This window comes from Lampris incognitus, unplaced genomic scaffold (assembly GCF_029633865.1).
Source record: "Lampris incognitus isolate fLamInc1 unplaced genomic scaffold, fLamInc1.hap2 scaffold_152, whole genome shotgun sequence".
Taxonomy (NCBI): domain Eukaryota; kingdom Metazoa; phylum Chordata; class Actinopteri; order Lampriformes; family Lampridae; genus Lampris; species Lampris incognitus.
Window position 1 is genome coordinate 17,501 of NW_026611117.1, and position 25,000 is coordinate 42,500.

The window sequence follows — 25,000 nt, forward strand, 5'->3', positions numbered from 1 at the left end:
CATTGTACCAGAGGCAACAGCGCCACCTTGTGGGTTTTTCACTGCAGTTCAAAATAAATCCCTCAAGTCAACGTGTATCCATGATGCTGCAGTTCAAACGATCTAGTTAATGAATTCAGCAGCAGTTAATAAAGCCTACGCTCCCACACCCTGCATAGCCAACAGCGCCATCTCCTGGTAGAACTCAATATGCACGCACACAACACGCCAGAACAGACGGCCGGCACGCGACACAGACGCAGTCAGTTGGTTCAGGGAAACACAAGGTTGGAGGTGACAATGTCAGCAGCAGCAGCAGCAGCATCGTGTTGTGTATTCAGGTTGGTACCGTCAGAAAGGGACGAACATGTGATGGACACACAACATGTTAGACCTGTAACGCTACTATCAAGTACTCTTACCCGTACTCGGTACCCACATGGAAGTACTTGTACTTGGTCTGAAAAGAAGTGTTGTCAGTGCGTCCCTGTCCCTAAATATTTAACTAGAGGCACAGAAAGAAAGAAAGAAAGAAAGAAAGAAAGAAAGAAAGAAAGAAAGAAAGAAAGAAAGAAAGAAAGAAAGAAAGAAAGAAAGAAAGAAAGAAAGAAAGAAACCTTGCTATGCAGCAAACTGCAGGCAGTAATGAAAGTAGAGGAAGGTATTCAGAGGAAGGTGTTCAGAGGAAGGTATTCAGAGGAAGGTGTTCAGAGGAAGGTGTTCAGAGGAAGGTGTTCAGGGGAAGGTATTCAGGGGAAGGTATTCAGAGGAAGGTATTCAGAGGAAGGTGTTCAGAGGAAGGTGTTCAGAGGAAGGTGTTCAGGGGAAGGTGTTCAGGGGAAGGTGTTCAGAGGAAGGTGTTCAGAGGAAGGTGTTCAGAGGAAGGTGTTCAGAGGAAGGTATTCAGAGGAAGGTGTTCAGAGGAAGGTATTCAGAGGAAGGTGTTCAGAGGAAGGTGTTCAGAGGAAGGTATTCAGAGGAAGGTATTCAGAGGAAGGTATTCAGAGGAAGGTGTTCAGAGGAAGGTATTCAGAGGAAGGTGTTCAGAGGAAGGTAGGTGGACTGAAGATTGAGGATTATGACAGTTTAAAACACGTTATGTTGTGTCACTAGTTGTGTTGTGATGGTTGTCATGGGAACAGTTTGGAGGTGGAGACTTTGACACCGCAGTTAAACTTTATCACCAACTTCTTGTAATTACAATTACCCCCTTTTATTTCATACCTATAATCTATGAGGTCGTTTTCATAAAAGCCTATATAACGTCATGTGTATAGAAGACACACATTTGGTTCAGCTGCCAACAACGTGTGTACAGCGCCCCCCTACGGCTGCTATGGGTAAGGTCAGAAGAAAGCGGTGAATGGGTGGAAGGCAGCGTGGTGGAATAATGTTAAAATAGTGACTGGTGTTGCTCCACACTGGTATGATCAGTAAATACACAGAAAGACACACTTACTACACCATCTTCACAAACCACCTCCCATTAAACCAGCATCGGTTCAAAAGGCTCCACGGAGGACACGTGTTAATACTGGACATTAAGGAACGGGCCATAAACCTTAATAAAGTAAAGGACGAAGCAGCGTCCATCTTCTCACAGGGAGTCTGTGACGTCAGCCCAGCACGCGCAGTGACTAGTTCACTTTACTCCAGAAAACACGTTTAAAGCTCCGAATTTCAACACACACTTACCTGCAGACGCAAGAGGACACAAGACGAGCAGCAAAATAAACACTCCCATCTTCTCTCTTGGACCAACTGGATCTGATGAAACTACACAGAACAAGCGACGACGACGGACGCTTCTCTTCTGACTGTTGATCCTCCGAGCGGCTCAACGACACTACAAAGCTTTTCAGTGGGAGGGCGCCAAAACCTCCTTTCAGCCAATAGAAATTCAGGAAAAGCCGAGAGACTCGGTTTCTAGGCAGAGTTGAGTTCAACAGGTTATGAATCGAAAGCGAAACTGGCTTGCAACGCTGAACACACAGACGGAGAGAGAGGGGGGGGCGAGAGGGGGAGAGGGAGAGAGGGGGAGAGAGGGAGAGAGAAGGAGAGAGGGGGGAGGGGGAGAGAGAGAGGGGGAGAGGGGGGAGAGAGGGGGGAGGGGGGTCTGTGGGTTATGTTTGACTAAACAAGCTCCACCGACCTTTTCTCCAAATTCAAACATCATTCAGTAATGAACAAGAACACAAAAGGTGTGTAACACAAAACCGTCCACAACTCCACCAGTTTTCAGCCCTGTGTGTGTGTGTGTGTGTGTGTGTGTTTGTGTGTGTGTGTGGTGTTTGTGTGTGTGTGTGTGTGTGTGTGTGTGTGTATGTGTGTGTGTGTGGTGTGTCTGGTGTGTGTGTGTGTCTGTGTGTGGTGTGTCTGGTGTGTGTGTGTGCTGTGTGTGTGTGTGTGTGTATGTGTGAGTGTGTGTGTGTGTGTGTGTGTGTGTGTGTGTGTGAGTGAGTGTGTGTGTGTTTGTGTGTGTGTGTGTGTGTGGTTGAAATGTGTTTTTGTATTTTTGTCCTCTACAACAGAAGTGTAGCTGTTGGATGATGACTCAGTAAACCTGGAGGCCGGGTCAGATCCAGAACACATGGTAGACGGCAGTGTGGGTCACTTGTCAGGTGGACCTCCAGGGTCCGAGACAAAGTGGCACAGCAAGTCCAAACAAGCGGTGTGATGGTGGATTACTGAGGGGATGAGGCGTGGTGGGTTTCAGTGTGGAAGAAGAGCAGCTGGGAGACAGCCAGAGAGGTCAGCGGTCATATTGATGAGTCGTACAGCGGTTCAAATGACAGGCGATGGTTATTCATTCCAACATGAGCTCAGAGCGGAAATGCACAGCACAATGTTAGGTGGTAGAACATAACAAGTCAGACCTCATGCTACTATGGTGAACTCATACCTACCCTCTTTGCTGCTCAGGCTAAGCTACATGACCTGCGAGCTTCAAATCTGCAATGCTGCTCACATACACTATATGTACAAAGTATTGGGACACTTGGCCATTACACCTACAGGAGCTTTTATGACATCCCATTCTAAATCCATAGGCATTAATATGGAGATGGTGCCCCCTTTGCAGCTATAACAGCTTCCACTCTTCTGGGAAGGCTTCCCACAAGATTTTGGGGTGTGTCTGTGGGAATTTCTGCCCATTCATCCAGAAGAGCATTTGTGAGGTCAGGCACTGATGTTGGACGAGAAGACCTGGCTCTCAGTCTCCATTCTAATTCATCCCAAAGGTGTTTGATGGGGTTGAGGTCAGGGCTCTGTGTGGGCCAGTCAAGATCTTCCACACCAAACACACCCAACCATGTCTTAATGGGCCTTGCTTTGTGCACTGGGGCACAGTCATGCTGGAACAGAAAAGGGCCCTCCCCAAACTGTTTCCACAAAGTTGGAAACATAGAATTGTCCAAAATGTCTTCATATGCTGAAGCATTAAGAGTTCCCTTCACTGGAACTAAGGGGCCTAGCCCAACCTCTGAAAAACAACCCCATACCATTACCCCTCCTCCATCAAACTGTACAGTTGGCACAATGCAGTCAGGCAGGCAACGTTCTCCTGGCATCCACCAAACCCAGACTCGTCCATCAGACTGCCAGACAGAGAAGCATGATTCCTCACCCCACAGAACACGTTTCCACTGCTCCAGAGTCCAGTGTGTTTTACACCACTCCATCCGACGCTTGGCATTGTGCTTGGTGATGTAAGGCTTGCATGCAGCTGCTCAGCCATGGAAACCCATTCCATGAAGCTCCCGGCACACAGTTTTTGTGCTGATGTTAATGCCAGAGGAAGTGCTCCTGCAGATTTCGCCTCTATAACATCAGGAGGATTCGCCCATTCCTCACCGACGAGATGACACAGGTGCTCATCCAGGCTCTGGTCATTCCCAGCTGGACTACGACAACTCCCTCCTTGCTGGCGCCCCGGCGTCGGCCATCAGACCCCTGGAGCTTGTTCAGAAAGCTGCAGCTCGTCTGGTGTTCAACCGTCCTAAGTTCTCCCACACAACTCCCCTTCTCATGTCCCTACACTGGCTCCCAGGAGCTGCTCGCATCCAGTTTAAGCCTCTGGTGCTAGCCTACAGGGCATTGAAAAGAACAGCTCCTTCCTATCTCCAGGCCATGGTCAAGCCCTACACCCCCGCCCGCCCACTTCTCTGCTGCCGGCTCTGTTCTGTCCTGGCCCCACAGTGGTGGACTGAACTCCCCACTGATGTCAGGACAGCGGAGTCGCTGCCCATCTTTCGGCGCAGGTTGAAAACTCACCTCTTCAAGAACTACTACCCTGTTACTTGCTCGTAGCACTTATTGTATTTACTCATTTAAACAAAAAAACTCTTTCTTGCACTTTTACTTTAGCACTGGTTTTGCTCCTAGATGCTTGTTTAGATGCACTTATGACCTCTGATGACTTGTAGTTCTCCTGATTTCCTACTTTAAATGATGCACTTATTGTAAGTCACTTCGGATAAACGCGTCGGCTAAAGGACTGTAATGTCATGTCATGTCATGTCATGTCATGTCATGTAAAGTTTGGAACTCTGCAGTTATTGAGTCAACAGAGCATTGGCGACTACTTAGACGCTTCCCCTTTTCAACAATACCACTCTCAGTTGACCGTGAAATATCTAGCAGGGAAGAAATTTCATGAACTGACTTATTGCAAAGGTGGCATCCTATGACAGTACCACGCTTGAATTCACTGACCCCTTCAGCATGACCCATTCTTTCACAACTGTTTATAAATGCAGACTGCATGGCTAGCTCTTGATTTTATACACCTGTGGCAATGAGTCTGAATGAAACACCTGAATTCAACGATGAAGAGGTCTGTCCCAATACTTTTGTCCGTCTAGCGTATCTTGCTAGCCACCATAGGTGGGTTTGAGAAAAGGTTCAGTAGCTTCTTCCAGCTGACGACTGATGTCAATGAAGCCATCCTGGCTACAGCAACCCACCCATTTTTACAAGACACCGCTGAAGAGAATGAAGATGATTTCTTCATCTTCTCTGACCAGGGTACAGGTCAACTACTCTCACTTCAGGCTCTTAAGATTGAATTGCAATTTCATGATTAATCATCAAATTAGAAAATTATTATTCATCAATTAAGAAATGAATGAATGGGGCGTCTGAGTAGCGTAGCAATCTATTCCGTTGCCTACCAACACAGGAATCACCTGTTCGAATCTACGTGTTACCTCCTGCAGAAAGACACACCTCCGGTACCTGTGTGTGTGATGGTTTTGTACCTTGTTATAACTCATTTATAATATTGCTTCCCTTCTTTGTAGAAAGTGAAACGCTAGGCGTCCTCGACAGTGTGTGTGTGTGTGTGTGTGTGTTGTATTTGCTGATGTACGTGTTATATTGCTGTAAGTGGACATTGTTTTGTCCATAAAGGACTTTACAACTTGAGCCTGCTGGACTCATTTCCAGTCGTCTGACTTGTCCTGACGTGACCTCTGTTGTGGGTCAACAGGTTTGACTCCACTACAAATCGTGTCCCCTTCACGTATCCTCTTCCTTGTTCCCTCCCCTCTCTGGATGAGGAGAATCAACTGCATAGACACGTTTCTACACAACACAGCTGTGATTCACATCTGATCATGGGTGTTCTGCTGGTTGTTTAGGAGAAGCTACACCGCCGCTCACACACTAAGACGTAAAGGGAGGAGACGCATTAGTGATGGAACGCGTCCAGGACTGATCCGGCGTCGTCTTCTTGTAGTAGTCTGACACCTAGTGGTGGCAGCGAAGAAGTGCAGTGTGTGACGTCTGGAAGCGCAAGTGAAAACAATTCAGATACTGAAGGGAAACTCCAAACGATCATTTTACCACGTTTCTCTTTCACATTTTAAAACCCACCGAGTTTGGTGATGTTTGGACAAACTGTGATTGACAGTATTCAACTCAACTCTACTCAACACTTTATTGCAGACTCAGGGTCCATAACCAACAAAACAAGGTAAAAAACAAGAGAAGAAAGAATAAAGCCATACAAGATAAGAACCACTGGTAAAAGAGAAACCTGGACAACACACAAAGTAAACACAATAAAACACCATGAAAGGAACAAGTCAGTGTGTTGTAAGAAGGCAGCTATACCAGTGGTCCCACTGCCGGGACTGGTAGCGTGTGGCCCTGAGTCTCATATTAGTTAAAGTCTTGATGATTACATTATCAGAGTCACTGAGCCGGCAAATACATTTATACATGAGCTTTCTTACAACAGCCTGGAAGGTGCTGACTCCTGCAGCCACAGACAGTTCACTGGCACTACACCAGCTAGGTCTCTTTAGTAGTATTCTCACTGCACCATTATACGCTACTCCAAGCCTCTGTAAGCTTGCTTTTTTGTAGTGTGACCACAGGGGGGCAGTATAAAGTGGTGTACAATATCTAGTTTGACCACAGGGATGCAGTATAAAGTGGTGTACAATATGTAGTGTGGCCACAGGTGTGCAGTATAAAGTGGTGCACAATATGTAGTGTGACCACAGGTGTGCAGTATAAAGTTGTGTACAATATGTAGTGTGACCACAGGTGTGCAGTATAAAGTGGCGTACAATATGTAGTGTGACCACAGAGATGCAGTATAAAGTGGTGTACAATATGTAGTATGACCACAGATGTGCAGTATAAAGTGGTGTACAATATGTAGTGTGACCACAGGGATGCAGTATAAAGTGGTGTACAATATGTAGTGTGACCACAGAGATGCAGTATAAAGTGGTGTACAATATGTAGTATGACCACAGGTGTGCAGTATAAAGTGGTGTACAATATGTAGTATGACCACAGAGATGCAGTATAAAGTGGTGTACAATATGTAGTATGACCACAGGTGTGCAGTATAAAGTGGTGTACAATATGTAGTGTGACCACAGGGATGCAGTATAAAGTGGTGTACAATATGTAGTGTGACCACAGGGATGCAGTATAAAGCGGTGTACAATATGTAGTGTGACCACAGGGATGCAGTATAAAGTGGTGTACAATATGTAGTATGACCATAGGTGTGCAGTATAAAGTGGTGTATGTAGCGCTATCTATCCTTTTTAACTGTCAAGGACAACGCTCCTGAGTTCTCTATACAACTCGGTATCCAATAAACTATTGAAGTATGTTAACTTCGCTTTTTATGTGTTTAAAGTATGTTCTAAAGGCTCCAAATGTCTTACAGTGTCATCTGGTAACTCCAACTAAAAAGGTTGACTACCCCTTTAAGGCGCTCAAGTATGGCATATGACCCCTTTAAGGCAATCTAACATGGTCTAGACACCTCAATGTGTCACCGAGTAACTTATATTAAAATGTGGTGTATTAGCCCTTTAAGGTTATATATATATATATATATATATATATATATATATATATATATATATATATATATACCATATATATATATAGACCATATATATATATAGACCATATATATACTATGGTCTACACGTCTCTGGGTGTCACTAGGTTACTTCCAGTAAAAAGGTGGACTAGCCCTTTAAGGTTGTCTCAACATGTCACTTACCATAGCCTAGACACCACAGGAATAAACACACATGAATAATCCACACTCACACGGGTACATAGAATTATATATACAAATGTATTATGAGTAATAATTATTAGAATGAATGAAAGTGATAAGCCTCAATGGCTAAGAAGCATCTGCATTCAGATATACACAAATTAATCCGACTAACACATTAGCATACAGCTCAACAACCCTATAACTAAGCCGGCAATAAAATAAAAGAAAGTCAACCCCCAGTTGCAGGCCTGTTTCTTTATCGGGTACGTTGGGACCCTAAACAGCCCTCTTTGCTCCCCTTGGAAGCCCGCACATCCGGCTTGTACTCACAATGAATGAATGCTCCTCTTCGTCTCGCGCTTCTCACCGCAGCACAGCAGCGAACGTCAGGCCGGCAGCCATCCTAGCTAACTGGCTAGTTAGCCGTTAGCACCATCTCACGGTCGAACCGTGCGCTCGCCTCGGCAGCACAACACGGCAACAGACGACTCCTTCTGCGTTCCTCGATGGTCGCATGAACCCACCACTACACTGTAACTGATAACGTTACTTCGCTAAACTAGAAGACGGCCCGACTCACTGTGGGGAGAGCCCCTTACCGCATCCCGTCCATTCGCCCGCCTTGCTGTGCTAACAACGGACACCGACTGGCTAGCTCGCTCCGTAACGTCGCTGGGTCCACATATGGGACTGACGAGTAGTCAGTTTGTCTCCCGAGTCCACACAAACAGTTCCCGGGATGGGTCTCGGTCAGACACCCGCACACATCACTGTTCACTAAACTTCAATAACATTTCTCTCACCGCAAACTAGCAAATAACAACTCGACATCAAACTGCTCCGTTATTTTTTACACAAGGGACGAGAGACCTCCTTCCCTCCGTCCAGTCTGCTCGCGCTGACGTTTCCCGCTGCCCTCTCAACCAATCACATTCAAGGTAAGGTATTCTCTCCACAGCCAACCAATCACAACAATGGTAAGTTTCAACACGAAAGTAAATGCATTTCACATTGGTAAACAACTGTTTTGCAGAACAATATCAACAATATAATATATTCATATTCAAAAGGTATACAAAATAACAAACATAGGGCAAACTCTTATCTAATAGTGCAATGTAATATATCTAAGGCCTATAATTTAACCACAGGGTTACATGTACAATATGTAGTATGACTACAGGGGGGCAGTATAAAGTGGTGTACAATATGTAGTACGACCACAGGGATGCAGTATAAAGTGGTGTACAATATGTAGTATGACCACAGATGTGTAGTATAAAGTGGTGTACAATATGTAGTATGACCACAGGTGTGCAGTATAAAGTGGTGTACAATATATAGTATGACCACAGGTGTGCAGTATAAAGTGGTGTACAATATGTAGTGTGACCACAGGTGTGCAGTATAAAGTGGTGTACAATATGTAGTGTGACCACAGGTGTGCAGTATAAAGTGGTGTACAATATGTAGTGTGACCACAGGTGTGCAGTATAAAGTGGTGTACAATATGTAGTGTGACCACAGGGATGCAGTATAAAGTGGCGTTCAATATGTAGTGTGACCACAGATGTGTAGTATAAAGTGGTGTACAATATGTAGTATGACCACAGGTGTGCAGTATAAAGTGGTGTACAATATATAGTATGACCACAGGTGTGCAGTATAAAGTGGTGTACAATATGTAGTATGACCACAGGTGTGCAGTATAAAGTGGTGTACAATATGTAGTATGACCACAGGTGTGCAGTATAAAGTGGTGTACAATATGTAGTGTGACCACAGGGATGCAGTATAAAGTGGTGTACAATATGTAGTGTGACCACAGGTGTGCAGTATAAAGTGGTGTACAATATGTAGTGTGACCACAGGGATGCAGTATAAAGTGGTGTACAATATGTAGTGTGACCACAGGTGTGCAGTATAAAGTGGTGTACAATAGGTAGTGTGACCACAGGGGGCAGTATAAAGTGGTGTACAATATGTAGTGTGACCACAGGGGGCAGTATAAAGTGGTGTACCATATGCTCTGAACCAACACATCTCCACACTAACTGAACACATACCAAACTTGCGTGACCACAGGTGTGTGCTTGTGCATACATCATACATCATGCAGCATTGCCTATAAACATCATCATCGTCTGTCATGTGTTCAGGAATATAACGTCCAAGATATTTCAGCTTATTACACACCACAAGATTATTATCAGACCATTTAAAATCAGGGAGTTTTAGGTAATTGACCTCTTTGGTTGTGTAGATCATGACAACAGTCTTACTAGCATTGTATTTGATGTCATGCTAGCTAGAGCTCTAGGCCTGTAGCTATCTAGGCTGCATGCTTTACCAGCTTGTCCTTCATAACCCCATGCTGCACACCAGACACACAACACATATCAAGGAGCTGCTGGAGACCAGCGCTACAGGGACTGAGGATGACAAGGTCATCTGCAAACATAATATGGTTCACCGAGGTTTTACCCATCATGCACCAGTGTTACAGGCTTTCAGCTGCTTGGACAAATCCTCAGTATATAGACTGTAGAGAACTGGAGACAGAATTCCCCCTCGTCTGACACCACTGCTGACCCCAAATGGGGCTGAAACACTACTACCCCATTTCCCTTGCATAGTGTGGTGGGCAGACCAATAAGCCAGGACTCTCACGGTGTATTTAGACACCCCTCCTTGACTCAGTTTAACAAACAACTTTCTGTGGTTAACACGATCAGAAGCTTTAGAAGCATCAATAAGAACTGATGAGTTTTGGCCTCTGTATTTGTTCATAATTTACTTTAAGACCTATATACACAAGTCAGTGCCATGTTTAGCTTGAAAACCACACTGGTTATCTGTGGAGGTGATAGACTCATGCCCTCTATCCAGCAGCATTCTTTCTTTCTAGGACTTTTGGCAGTATGCTGGCTAGAGCTCTAGGCCTGTAGGCATCTAGGCTGCATCCTTTACCAGCTTGTCCTTCATGACTGACACTAACAGTACAGACAACATGAGTCTGGCAACAAGCCATGGACCATAAAGCCAGTAAAACAGATAGCAAGGAGAGGAGCTATCCTCTACTGGCATGTTTAAGGTGTCCAGCAGTAACGTGATCTACACCACTTGCCTTGTTAACAGACAGCTTGTGTATAGCTCGGTACACCTCGTGTGACGTCATCACCATTGAACCGTCACTCTCAGTACTGCCCCCTTACACAGATCAGTGTGGACACGGGTGAACAAGGTGCTATCATGCTGTCGCCACAGCTCAGCAGCATCGTGTGTACTGCAGACCCCATCAACAGTGCACGGTGGAGATGTTTTACAGTTGTTGAGAGCTCTCACTTCTCCCCAACAGTTAGCAGCGTTATTTCCTAGCAGCCTCTGAGCCGTGGCGTCCTCCCTCATGGCTGCCCAGTTTACAAGGGAAGTGAATGGCGTACTTGTATCTTGCGTTAGTGAGCTTCTGGTGTTCAAGCTCAGGACCTGGTCTGGGTCTGCTGCCATAGCCCGTGATTTAAAGGCTTCACGGGCTCCTTCATGATACCCAGCAGCTACATGCTGGTCCCCACCAGGCCTGATGTCACGTGTCTTGTGTTTGTACTTGCAGTAGGGCTTCCTGCCTTCACACAGAGCCCCAACAGTACCATCATACATGCAGCAGAGCTCTGTCCTACGCCTCACATCCTCACCATTCATGTCTCTGACATAGCCGCATCTCGAAGCAGATGTATATGAGCCAAGGTTTCATCTGTACGGCCATGAGAGGCCAAGATGTCCTCCTCTGTAGGAGTTGACCAGTCCAACCTTCCTGCGTTGTCGCTGTGTGTGAGATTGAACTACCGGTGTGAGATTTAAGAGCGGTTCCCCGAGAGGCGTGTTGAAGGAAGTGAGGAGAGTAAAAGGGCCGAGAGACGTGTGGAGAGAGAGGAACCCAGAGGGGAGGGCTTTTTCCAGGACACGGCCCCCAGAACCAGAATCAGAACACCTTATTCATCTCCGGGGGGAAACTGGGTTCTACTACAGACACTCAGGCTGCAGTAAGAAACAAGTCAAGACTAACAAGATGCAAGATAACGAGAACACAGGAACAAGTAGAAACAAGAACAACAGAAACAAGTAGAAAAGAAAGACACGACAAGAAAGAGAAATCAGAACCAACTGCATCAACAGGCACGGGGCACATAACAGCCGGTGCACACTGCACTACGGCAGCACAACACAACGCAGTGGTGAGGGGTGTTGACACACCACAACACACATGTAGTGCTGAGCATGGAGGGCGTAGCAGGTAAGACAGGGCAGACACACAACTAAGACACCACACTTAGTGACGCCTTGGTGCTGGGTTTTAGCTGAGGCCAGAGTGTAGAGAGGAGTGGGGGGGGGGAGGGGGGTCTGATGGGGAGGTGCTGAGAGGTGAGAAATATGAGGAGGTGGTGAGGGAGGGGATGATGAGAAGACAGAATGAGAGTGTGTGTGAGGAGAACCCTGGGAGGTGGTGGGGGAGTGTGAGAGAACAGGTAAAGATGCTGAGTACAGATTATAGCAGAAATAAGGTGGAGAGGAAACGAGAGAGGAGGGTAAAGGGGGAGTCAGCCAGAGAGGCAGAGAGGGCAGATAGGGGGGGGGGCGGGTTATGATTCAGGGGACATATTAGAATAAAAGATGAGCTGAAGGAGGTAGAACAAAAGAGGTGCATGGGGGCAATAGCTAGGAGCAGGGTAGATATGGAGCTGAGGGCGAGACATGTACGGGGGGTTTTTAGGGTCAGAAAAGACGAAACAGAAGAGGAGTCATTTAGAAGAGGAGGAAGGAAAGGCTGGTGGGGAGGTTCCAGACTTTGTCGGGATAGCTGGAGGAGAAGAAGATCTTTACAGGGATTTATTGAGGGAGGAACAGCACAGGACACGTGCTGGATAAGGGGAAGGCCGGGGTGAGGGTGGTGATGATGGAGAGATGTGTGGGGGGCACGTGGGGGCAGGAGGAAGAGAGGCAGCCATAGCAGGGTGAGGCAGGAGCAAGAGGGCAGGGATGGATGTTTAGCTGGAGGGTTTTACAGAGTTGACAGAGGAGGACTCGGTGCCGGCGGGACACAGATTCTGTAGGTGGGCAGAAGAAAAGGAGCGGGTGGCAGCAGGTAGCATGTCAACAGGGTTGGTCAGCATCGCTTACGAGAAAGGGGGCAGCAGAGACTAGAAGACTACAGGCCGCTTAGCCTGCTAGACGGTGGCTATAAAGAGTTAGCGAGGGCGTTAGCCGCCAGGGTAAAGAGTGAGAGGAGGTGGTGGGAAGCACACAGGCCTACAGCACCGCAGGTGGGGCCACGGCAGACACAACGAGGAGCAGCATCACAGACACTACTGACCTTATGGAGGCACACAAAGGAGGGCTGGCCAGGAGTTAGAAGTGAACAAGGCATCTGGTAGGGTAGGTCATGGTAGTTACACAGGGTGGAGAGAGCTGGTTCGGGGCATCGGCTGGTAGGGTGGAGCAGAAGGATGCACGACGGCATTAAAAGAGAAGAAGGAGGATTTCAGGGTGTGAGTTTAGGGGCTGAGGACGAGGAAGGGAGAGACGTACAGTATGAAGAGATGATGAATAAGACGAGGAAGACGTCGGGGTTTGGGGAACGTGGAGGGGTGAAGCTGAAAGGGAAGGTGGTGGTTGTGAATGGATTGGTTTTGAGTCCGCTTGTGTGTGTGATGAATGTGTTGGATGTGGCTGAGAGAGCGTCGAAGGAGGTGGAAAGAATGGTGAGGGAGTTTCTGTGGGAGGGGAAGGGAGTCAGGACAGCAAGGGGGGCGATGGAAAACCAGTATGAAGGTGGTGGGTTGAAGCTGATCAGTTTCGGGGTGAAACAGAAAGACCTGGGCTGAAAACGATGGTTACATATCTAAGAAACAAGAGGCCTCACATATGGAGGGTGTTTGGAAGGGAGGCCATTTATAAAGGTGGAGGTGTGGGGAGGGTGGAGTGTGTGTGCAGCTGAAGAAAGGCATGTTGAGTGGAGGGTCTGAGTGGTACAAGGAGGTGCTGGGAGCGTGGGGGGAGTGTGAGGGATGTGTGCAGCATGGATGTGAGGAGGTGAAGCAGGCGTGGCAACAACCAGTGTTTTAAATCCACACATCACGTGTGGGGGGAGACGGGCTACAACAGGGGGACGCGGGGAGCGGGTGGAGGGAGATAAGGGGTGTGGTGTGTGAGTGTGTACCAGGGTTTATGAGGGCACAGGTGGTGGTAGAAGAAGTGAGGGGAAGGGGTGAGGAAATGAGGCTGGGAACAGCAGAGAGGATGATGGGAAAGATCAAGGGGGGGGTGCTGAGAGAATGGGTCAGTGTGATGGAGAGAGAGGCTGTGCTGGGTGAGGAAGGGGAGATAGAAATGTATGTGGGAGAGGAGGGAGGAGGGTGGGTGTGGAGAACGTGTGGGAGGGGGTGATGGATGAGGTGGGTGTAGGAGGATGTGGAGGAGCCTGACAGTGAAGGGGAACAGTGTTGAATGTGAGAGTTTAGACTTGTTATTAAGACACAACAGCTGTTCAGCAATGTAATAATTAGTCATTAATAATGGAGTGTGAGAATAATGAGTGTGATGATGATGATGATGTTAATGTGTTGTGTACTTGTGTCAGGGAGGAGGAGTTTACTGGGCGGTGTGGAGGGGAGCACTGTTATTGTGATGGGGCAGAAGGGAGGGTGGTGCTGGAGTGTGGTTAGATGGAGCAGTGTGTGGGGTGAGAGGTACTGGGGATGGGGTGTGTGTGTTTTTGATATGTGGTGTCTGTGGTATGGAGGAGGAGGGGGAGGAGGTGCAGGCTGGAAGCCATGCCAGAGCCTACAGGTTCCCTCACCATGTCCTGTCTTGTGTGTCTGTGTTCTACTCTTTAGCTGAGTGTCTCGTGTCCTTTCTTCTTCTTCTACTGATTTATCTGCTGGTGTGAGGTGAACTAATGAGAGTAGCCACCAGGGGGCGTTCTCAGATTGTTTCGCTGTTTTTGCTGTCTGTGAATGTTCTCCTTCATCCATGGTTCTCCAGCCTGCTGGAGTAACCAAACAGCCATGCACTTCATGTGTACACAACCTCCTTCTGGACTCACAACACCGCTCTGTGGGTTATAACACTGCCGTGACGTCATTATGAAGGTTGTTTAACCTTTTCAGTAAAGACATGACTAAGCCCCTGGAGTTTAACGGATTAAGGCAGAACAACCACTTCTAACAGACAAGTTGCCTTTTAAATTTAATTTGTCCTGTCAGATTCATTTCAGTATGTCGTCCCGTTGCTCTGGAAGCTCATCTGGACAGCAGTCTCAAAGCTGTGTCACGGGGGGGGGGGGGGTCCCATTATTCTCTCCAATTGTACTTGGTAATTGGCTGGAAACAACTGAGGGGGAAAAGGGGGGAAATTCCTGATGTGTGCAGGTGTTTGTCAGCTCAAAGGGGGGTGTAAGTAAAGCGTCATCATTAAACTTGCCCACATTGAATATGAATTCTGGTTCACGGGCCTTACAGTCCAAGTCCAGAGACCGGTTCTGTGTGTCAGCAGTTGGAAGTCAGGCGGTGTTCCTTTAAACTGTGAGCTCAGACACGCTGATGAACACGTGTGTGGACTTGCTGAACAGAAAGACACTCTGACATGTTGAGGACTTTATTTCACAGAAACCAGCAGTTTAAGGCAGTTTACCCCCCATTAAAAGCATTTCTCAGCAAAGCAAACAGCAAACATTTCTGTAGCATATATTCTGTAAATATGGTCACACATAGCAACAAAGAACCAAACCCCTTCAACCAAGTTATGATAAATCAAGATAACATCTTACAGGACATGGAAAATATCCAGCAAATCAAACCTAATTCTCTACCAGCTCAGCTACAGCCCAGAAACACACATCCTGCACACTACCCGTCACTTAGCAGAAGCAGTATGAGGGTAACAACAACCTACAACTTTTAACCACACAATCTGCTGCAGAGAGAAAACACAACACGCGGACAACAGGTCAACCTGCTGATGCTCCAAAGACGGATGCTGCATCAGGAGGACGTGTCCATTCTGCAAGCAGAGCTTTGAGAAGAACATGTGGAGGAAAAGACGGGACGTCATGATGCTGCACAACAACCCATCACAGAGGTGGTGCCCTGAAGGATGGAGTGAAGGGGGAGGATGTCACGGGGGAGACTAAAGGTGTGTGTGTGTGCTAGTTGTGTTTTGGGAGGGGTTTCATTGTGTTGACAAACGGGGAAGCTTTTATGAATTCATCTGGAGACAAATAGTGCGCCCCTCCTCCTCTAAGTAGAGAGTATTGATATTCCATCACTTCTTTCTTCATGCTGCTGTTCTAACCTGTCGTCTGCAGGGGAGTCATGTGATGTGTGGGAGGGGGATTAGGAAAAGGATCTGTACACACAATTTACTGCAGCTCACTGGTTTCAACTACCACTGGAGTTTCACTCCAACACCATGTTAATGAGTCCACATTCATATAAATGCTTTATGAGGGATTTTCTCTTCATACCAGAGAAGGTCTGATCCAACGGGTCACCACTGTTCTTCATGTGTGTGTGAGCTTATTAGTTTGTTCTACAGCTGTGATGGATTGTTGACTTTTGTCCTTTAGCATGTCGTGTGTAACTGCCCACACCGGTTACCTTCATTATGACTCACGACTGATTTTTAACTGACACATTCCCAAATTATAAACTAAAAGCTGATTTTGAGAGGGCTCCTTCCTGCTTGATTCCCCAACATGTCCTCAGACCTACAAAGAGACACAACCACAGTTAAGACAGGAAATATGTGCACGTGTCAGTCTGCGTTACGGTCCTGATGCTGGTCTTCTCTAAGTGAGGAAGAGGCGTGGTGGTGAGTGACCACACCAAATGTCAGAGCTCCATTCACACTGAAGGAGAGTCAGCAGAACCAAAGCAGACCAGCTGCTGAGCCTGAGTTCTCCTCATCCATGTTGTTCTGTCTGCTGGTAAAGCTCCTCTACCAGCTTGTCCTGTCACAGCTGCTGGTGACACACAACCACTTCCCCTCCTCCTCACACCAACACCAGCTGCCCTCTTCTTCCTCACTTGGCTGCTGTGATGAAGATGGAAACCCCCATGCACCCTAAGACATTCCTACGTGAAGGGCAGCATTAAAGTGAGCGACCACAAACAGGTTCATGGTCTGGATGTTTGTGAACTAGCTGTTGTCTTCAATACACCACCACAGCACATGTCAAAAAAGAGCTTTTGCATTTAAAGCTTCAGGACTGAAACGTTAAGAGGCTCCGTCCCAACACACTACATGTTCATTCTTTGAAGACCAGCAAACAAAATGTATAAATCATTATCATAAATTCATCGTTTAAACATTCAAACATATCGACGACCTTTCCAGTAAACACGGACAATTCTGTCAACCAAGGACATAATTATCATAAAATACCATCACCTGTTTTAATTGTCTCATCATTCATTTGATGAGGGCAGATGTTAGTTTATAATACACATGTTCATATTTCCTGGGTAGCGACACTTTAACCTTCCATGTTGTGGGAAAACCGGCTCGGGTCAAAGGTCGGCTCTGCAGCTCCAAAGAGAGTCAGGACATTCAAAGTGCCTTGAGGACGTGGTGGTCAAACACCTGTTAACTTTGAGGACCACCCTCACCAACCAACCATTTCACACACCGCCATGTGGTGGCGCTATAACACAACACAGCACAGCAGGTAACATGTGGTAGATCCATGGACACCAGACTTACTTAGTTCAGTGTGAAGCACCGGGGTTCAGTTTCTGAGAGAGCTCAGAGCTGCTGTCAGGAGCTGTGGGGTCAGAAACAGTCCGTTAACAACCTTCTCCTGAAAGCAAGCTGCTGGACTACAACATGTGAAGCAAAGCCACGGTTGGACCACAAGGCCAGAACTGGCCCTAGTTTTTGGAGTGCCTATTTTCTCCTCAGCTGTAAAATGGTGGAACAGTAATAATGGCACTTCTGCATCAGTAAGGTGGTGTGAAAGTTTCACCACCTGATCATGAAGTAAAAAACCTCTACTTACAAGGTGGAGGGCGCTTGGCTGAAATAAAGACATAAAACAAATGATTAAGGGTGTCACAGAGGAAAACACCATATATGATATATGATCCCTGTTCACCCTCCCCCCACTGAACCACATCTCCACATGACCCTTGACCCAAGTGTCGGGTTGGTCAGGATGTTGGTGATGTATTTTCACTTACTCTGACGCTGATTGGAGTAGATCAGACAATACCTTCAGAACAATCTCTCTCTCTCTCTCTCTCTCTCTCTCTCCTCTCTAGCTCTCTCTCTAGCTCTCTCTCTCTCTCTAGCTCTCTCTCTCTAGCTCTCTCTCTCTCTAGCCCCCTCTCTCTCTCTCTCTCTCTCTCTCTCTCTAGCTCTCTCTCTCTCTCTAGCTCTCTCTAGCTCTCTCTCTCTCTCTCTCTCTCTCTCTCTCTCTCTCTCTCTCTCTCTCTAGCTCTCTCCCTCTAGCTCTCTCTCTCTCTCTCTCTAGCTCTCTCTCTAGCTCTCTCTCTCTAGCTCTCTCTCTCTCTCTCTCTCTAGCTCTCTCTAGCTCTCTCTCTCTCTCTCTCTCTCTCTCTCTCTCTCTCTCTCTCTCTCTCTCTCTCTCCAGCTGTCCCAGTATTACTGTACATGTAAGACTCAGTGAGAGGCTAGATAAGACAGCCATCTAAACTTCTAGAATATCAACTTGATGAACAACAAATCAAACATTTGAACCATTTCATGTGATTCCCTCACCTTTCTTCTTCTGGTACAGTATGGCACCAATGACTGCGATGATGATGACGATGACAGCAGCAAGTACTCCAATGATGATGGGGATGGTATTGACTGTTGATTAAAAAACACATATGTGTGTATGTATACACAAACACATAAATATATATCCTTGTGAGCCTTCGGCTGCGGTCACACCAGCACTGCTGAATGTGAAATTTCGTGGTGAATTTGATTCATATCAATGAATTCGTCACAATAAGTGAACTTGGATCTGGGTGCAAGGTGAGTCGGCCTCGATCACTTCACGTCGAGTTCAAACTTGGTGAACGGTGACACCTGAATTTGCTCCGTCGACAATAACAGAGCTGCTCTGACTGTTGTGACGTCTGACGGAGCAGCCACTAGAGGCAGTAAATACAGGAAGCTGTCGTTTCGTTAACCATCTAATTTTATACTACCGTGCTCTGCCAAAAAATAAACTGCTCCAGGAGAAAATAGGCCTCATGGCTTCCAGTCAGTCATGGAGCAGGAGTAGACAGCATCCTAGCTTTCATTCATTTATTTGAGTTGAGAGTTTTCTGTAACTATTCCACAAGGGACATGGAGGAATTTCACTGTGCCAGTTTCTGGTGTGACCGCAGACCAAGGCTCAAATGGATGAAGTGGCTCTAAGTTGTTAGTCATGCTCCATTTGTCTTTACCATTTTGTTAATGAAGGTTTTGAATCACTTAAAGCAATAAAAATCTTCCAGCTTTTCCCCCTATGAGCAATGCATCAATTCATCATTTCCTTCATTAAGACAAAGGTGAATTTGCTCTTACACCAGAAATAGTCCACACCACAGTTTGACAGAAACAACAGAACTAACCAGGATCTTTCCTGTTGGTCTTGATCTTTGATGGATGCAGTTTGGTGATGATGTCATCCTTCATCCCAGAAAGCTGAACCACACAGTGGTACTTCTGCCAGTCCTCAGCCTTCATTGATGAAAGGTCAACGAGAAGGTGAACGCTCCTCTGGAAGGTTCCATCGTGGTTGGGGAGGAGCTCACCATGGTCCACCTCCTCCTCCTGGAGCTCCTCCTCCTCTCTCTTCCAGAACATCACGATTCTGTCAGGGTAGAAACCTGTAGCATGGCAGGTGACTGGAGAGGAGGGAGACCTCTGGAGCAGAGACACTGAGGGGGGGACTGGGGGGAGAGAGAGAGAGAGAGAGAGAGAGAGAGAGAGAGAAAGAGAGAGAGAGAGAGAGAGAGAGAGAGAGAGAGAGAGAGGTTGACAAAGCCCTTTATTAAGCACTACAATAGGTATACAGACAAAAGGACAGCAGCTACGTAAGTGAAAGTGAAAACACAAGTCAACAACACAGCCATGACTTCCCCATTTTACACCGATTAGAAAGAGAAGACCAGGTCTTCCTCATCTCCCACTGAGCACAATACTCCCTGGCTGCCAGTTTGAAGCTGAAAGCCACCAGATTGTCTACCATTTTGTAGTAGGCATGTTGCACCGAGCCTTCAGCAGTCCTGTAAGAACCTGCAGAGGGTCCACACAGTCCACCACCCGGGCCCGGTTCTTACGGCTCAGCCAGATGGCTAAACTGGCAGTAGCGAATAAGAAGTTTATAAGAATCAGAAGAACTTTATTGTCATTGTGCCAAGCAGAAATTGCAGGTGTGTCAACCCCAAAATAGTGCATACACAAAAGAGATAAATATAAAATATCAGCAATAAAAAGTACAGCGTCTAAACAGTAGAAGTACAAAACATGAGCAGTATTAGGCATCAAATATAATACAGTTAAGGATAAAATAAAGTTACGAGTTGCAAGACATCACCAGCAAATACGCAGTAAAGTTGCGGTAGACAGATATGAAGTGGCTTAACATGACACATGAGTAGATATATGCAAATATGGCACGTGCCCAATGGTGGCAGCATATGTGATGGGCGGAGCTGAAACAGATGGTGTGCAGGGTGTGTAATATCTTTCATGATGTTCTCAGTGCTCCTCACACAGTGAGTGCTGTGAAGATGTTCTAGTGAAGGCAGCTCAACGCCAACAATGTCCTGTGCTGTTTCCACCACACGCTGGAGGGCTTTTCTCTCAGCTTTGATGCGGCTGCTGTACCAGGCTGTCATGCAGCTTGCTAGCATGCTCTCCATTGAACATCTATAAAAGTTGACAAGCAGTTTTTGGGGGAGGTTGGAGCTCCTTAGCCTCCTGGGAAAATAAAGGCGTTGTGTCTACTCGTGACTGCTGAGGACTCTTCAGTCCAGGAGAGGTCCTCTGTGATGGTGACTCCCAGGAACCTGGAGCTGGGGACTCTCTCCACAGCCTCTGTGTTGATGTGGACAGCACTGTGCGTGATCTTGATGGAGGTCCTAAAGTCCACGATAATCTCCTTGGTCTTTTTGGTGTTTAAGACCAGGGTGTTGTTAGCACACCACATTATCAGGTTCTGAACCTCCTCCCTGTACGCCGCTTCGTCTTTGAATGAGCCCGATGACTGTGGTATCATCTGCAAACTTCACAATAGTGTTTGAGTGGTGGATGGATTGGCCGTCATGTGTGAACAGTGCATAAAGGAGGATGCTCAGTACACAACCCTGGGGTACACCGGTGCTCAGGATGAGGGTGGAGGATGTGTGTTGGCCCAGTGTTACAGTCTGGGGGCGGTTGATGAGGAAGTCCAGTATCCAATTGCAACTTGGCATCCACCCCTGTATGTCTGTGTTATGCTCATCTGTCGTCTTGTTTCACTCCATTTATTGTAAAGCGACTTTGAGTAGTAGAAAAGCTCTATATAAGATTGATTTATTATTATTATTATTATTAGTTCTGCCTCTGGAAGTCCTCACTTCCTAAATATACTCCTAAGATCTGAATACCTCTTTCTCTCCCACCTAAGGTCCCCAGGAAGACCAGGAGTGCTCCCCAAGCTCCACTGACCCACCAAACAAGCCTCACTTTCCCCCAGTTAACTCTGGCTGAAGGGCCTTTTTATATAAGACCAACCTGCACCAACCAACAGTTGAATAAATATTTTCAGTGTGTTTGATAAAACCTTGGAGAGAATTTTATAGTCTGTGCATAAAAGTTGACTGGTTGACAAAAAACTGGTTTGTGGTTTGTTAAAAGGGCTAAATCTCCCTTCTTAGGCAACAGAGAGAGAATAGCACACCTACAGGAAGCTGGAAGTGTCCCCTTTTTAAAACACTCTTTACAAATGTCCAGAACTTCCTGTCCCAAAACACTCCAGAAGTGTTTCAAAAAGTCTGACGGGGCGCCCCGGTGGCTCACCTGGTGGAGCACGTGCCACATGGGGCTGAGTCCTTACCACAGTGGCCTGGGTTCGAATCCGGCCCGGGCCGTTTGCTGCATGTCATCCTCTCTCTCTCTTTCTCCCCTCCCTTTCCTGTCTCTCGCTACTGTCTCTGTTAAAGTAAAGCAGAAAACGCCAGAACAGGAAAAAAGGTGTGATGGTAATCCATCTATTCCTAGAGCCTTTCCTGGTGCCATCTGAGACACAGCAGCAGTCAGTTCATCCAGAGTTATGTCCAAGCTTCATGTCCCTGTTCCTCTGGACTCAGTTGAGGGAGGCCCTGCAGAAGCTCTGCAGCAGAGTCCAGGTCACAGCTGTCTGCCCTGAACAAGTCTGTGTAGAAGTCCACTGCATGTCTCCTCATCTCAGCTGAACCTGTGGTCACCTTCCCATCAGGGAGCTGAAGTCTCACCATTTGTTTTTTCTGAACCACTGACTTCTCTGAACCCAAGAAGAAAGTGGTTGATGCCTCCATGTCCTGGAGTCTGGTGAAGCGTGCTCCGACTAAAGTTCCTTCAGCTCTCTCTCGCAGGAGGCAGTTCAGCTGCGGTCTTTTACCGTGTAAGAGATCATTATTCTGCTGATCATCTTGTGAGACAGAGACATCCTCCAGTTCTCTCATCTCTTCTTCTGATTCCTGTACAGTCTCTTCATGTTAGCTGTGGAATTGCCACTGTGTGTTTCTTGCAGGGAAACCTGCATCCAGTCTTTTCTGCTTGATCACTCCTGTTATTAAGGCTCGTTTCTGTGCATGTCTACCCCATCCATATTTAATGAATCCCCCTTAAAGCCTGCATATGAGGAGCAGAGAGACAGAGCAGTAAGAAGCCAGAGGGAAAAAGACAGCAGAGATGCAACACCCACGGTTAACATGAGAGTTTCCTTTTCTTTACCGTTTGAGCCTTGGGCACCTTCAACCCTCCTCCTCTTAGACCACTGACATGCTTCTGGACACCATGACGGTTTATGCCATCCAGGACATCTGACCAACAACTGTTTGCAGTGTGGTACCTGACTGAATCTTTGACATTAGCTGACATCAGCCATGTCCCCTAAGACGCCCAGCTCACCGCCCAGCGAACACACACCAAACTACACTAAGAACAACACCAACTACACAACAGTCATACAATAAACACAGTAGCAACAAAAGAAGAAAGATCGAGGAAACATCACAGACTCTCAGCCAAGCTCCCAGCATGCACTCAGAGACAGAGAGAGAGACAGAGAGACAGAGAGAGAGACAGAGAGACAGAGAGAGACAGAGAGACAGAGAGAGAGAGACAGAGAGAGAGAGAGAGAGAGAGAGAGAGAGAGAGAGAGAGAGAGAGAGAGAGAGAGAGAGAGAGAGAGAGAGAGAGAGAGAGAGAGAGAGAGAGAGAGAGAGAGAGAGAGAGAGAGAGAGAGAGAGAGAGAGAGAGAGAGAGAGAGAGACAGAGATCCAGGAATAGGGGGAGAAAAAGAAAGGGGGTAGGGAGGTGCAGAGAGTCAGAGAGAGATAAAGAATAAAAAACAGAGGCAGGTAAAAAGAAAGATGGAATGAAGTAAAAATAAAACCTGGTCAGTGTAAACAAAGTCAAACCACGATGCTGTTGTGTGTACCGTGTGTGTGTACACACGAGTCCAAGACCCCTGTAATGTTACTGTACATTAGAAACAGTAGAGACATGTGAACACTGCTGTCTCCATGACAACACATCAGGTCATGTGACTGTACCTGTCCTCTGTAGACGGTTGCTCCCATACTGCAGATACTTCTTCAGCCAGTCAACACACACATGGGTGAGGTAGTTCTTCCACTGAGCTAACAGAGCTCCGTCTCGATCCCATCTCAGCTTGGTGATGAGAGCCTGTGGTCTCGGAGCGATCCATGAGTTTGTCTTCAGGTCCATAGCGATGAAGTCTTCTCCATCATAACCAAGCTGAGCATATCCATTAACTTCTCCAGTCTCAACGTCCCACTCACAGCCATACATCTGCTGAAAGATGTGGACGCCTGAGAGAAGAGAGGAGACAGAGAGAAGAGAGACAGAGACAGAGAGACAGAGAGAAGAGAGACAGAGAGACAGACAGAAGAGAGACAGAGAGACAGAGAGACAGAGAGACAGAGAGAAGAGAGACAGAGAGAAGAGAGACAGAGAGACAGAGAGACAGAGAGAAGAGAGACAGAGAGACAGAGAGAAGAGAGACAGAGAGAAGAGAGACATAGAGAAGAGAGACAGGGAGGCAGAGAGAAGAGAGACAGAGAAACAGAGAGACAGAGAGACAGAGAGAAGAGAGACAGAGAGAAGAGAGACATAGAGAAGAGAGACAGGGAGGCAGAGAGACAGAGAGACAGAGAGAAGAGAGACAGAGAGAAGAGAGACATAGAGAAGAGAGACAGGGAGGCAGAGAGAAGAGAGACAGAGAGAAGAGAGACAGAGAGACAGAGAGAAGAGAGACAGAGAGAAGAGAGACATAGAGAAGAGAGACAGGGAGGCAGAGAGAAGAGAGACAGAGAGAAGAGAGACAGAGAGACAGAGAGAAGAGAGACAGAGAGACAGAGAGAAGAGAGACAGAGAGACAGAGAGACAGAGAGAAGAGAGACAGAGAGAAGAGATTCGGAAATCCAACAAGAACACTCAAATTCCAATTACAATCTGATCAAACAAAAATTACGGTTGCTCGAATGCACTATAAAAGACAACCAAAACCCACTGGATTTTCCAATAACACAAGAAGAACTGGCACAGAAGCTCAAATCCTTAAAACCCAATAAAGCTTGTGGCCTTGACAGCATCAGAAGCGAGATGCTTAAAAACAGCACACCTGAGCTGCAAAGGGCAGTACTCCAATTGTTCAACATTGTTCTAAGTTCGGGATTTTTTTCCTGACATCTGGAGCAAAGGGCTTATAACTCCTATTCATAAAAATGGAGACAAATTGGATCCTAATAATTTCAGAGGCATTTGTGTGAGCAGTAGTCTGGGGAAGGTGTTTAATAGCATTTTGAACGATCGAATTCTAACCCTCCTTAACGAACACAATGTCCTGAGCAAAGGTCAAATTGGCTTCCTCCCAAATCACCGGACTACGGACCATATTTACACCCTCCACACCCTCATAAATGAAAATGTGAATCAAACCAAAAATGGAAAAATATTTGCTTGTTTTATTGACTTCAAAAAAGCTTTCGACTCTATTTGGCATGAAGGACTATACTATAAACTTTTACAAAGTGGTGTAGGGGGTAAAGTGTATGACATAATAAAGTCAATGTATTCGGACAACAAATGTACAGTTAAGATTGGAGACCAACACACTGAGTTCTTCACTCAGAATAGAGGGGTGAGACAGGGCTGTGGACTTAGCCCAACACTGTTTAATATATATATTAATGAACTGGCGGTGCAGCTGGA

At 46.6% G+C, this 25,000-nt stretch overlaps 2 protein-coding genes across 2 annotated transcripts in view; both read right to left on the reverse strand.

Moving 5' to 3' along the window:
* The window catches only part of LOC130132591 (class I histocompatibility antigen, F10 alpha chain-like), an 8,208-nt gene extending 6,398 nt beyond the window's left edge, over positions 1-1,810 (reverse strand). The window contains exon 1 of the mRNA XM_056301800.1: positions 1,675-1,810. Coding sequence (XP_056157775.1) covers positions 1,675-1,723 — 49 coding nt within the window. The 5' untranslated portion in view covers positions 1,724-1,810. The remainder of the gene's footprint in view (positions 1-1,674) is intronic.
* A 13,348-nt stretch (positions 1,811-15,158) lies between these two features.
* Positions 15,159-25,000, reverse strand: part of LOC130132592 (class I histocompatibility antigen, F10 alpha chain-like) — a 37,772-nt gene continuing 27,930 nt past the window's right edge. The window contains exons 4-9 of the mRNA XM_056301801.1: positions 23,320-23,598; positions 19,147-19,467; positions 18,296-18,388; positions 17,574-17,591; positions 17,279-17,339; positions 15,159-16,283 (exon numbers count right to left, since the gene is read on the reverse strand). Of these exons, the coding sequence (XP_056157776.1) occupies positions 17,284-17,339; positions 17,574-17,591; positions 18,296-18,388; positions 19,147-19,467; positions 23,320-23,598 (767 nt within the window). The 3' untranslated portion in view covers positions 15,159-16,283; positions 17,279-17,283. The remainder of the gene's footprint in view (positions 16,284-17,278; positions 17,340-17,573; positions 17,592-18,295; positions 18,389-19,146; positions 19,468-23,319; positions 23,599-25,000) is intronic.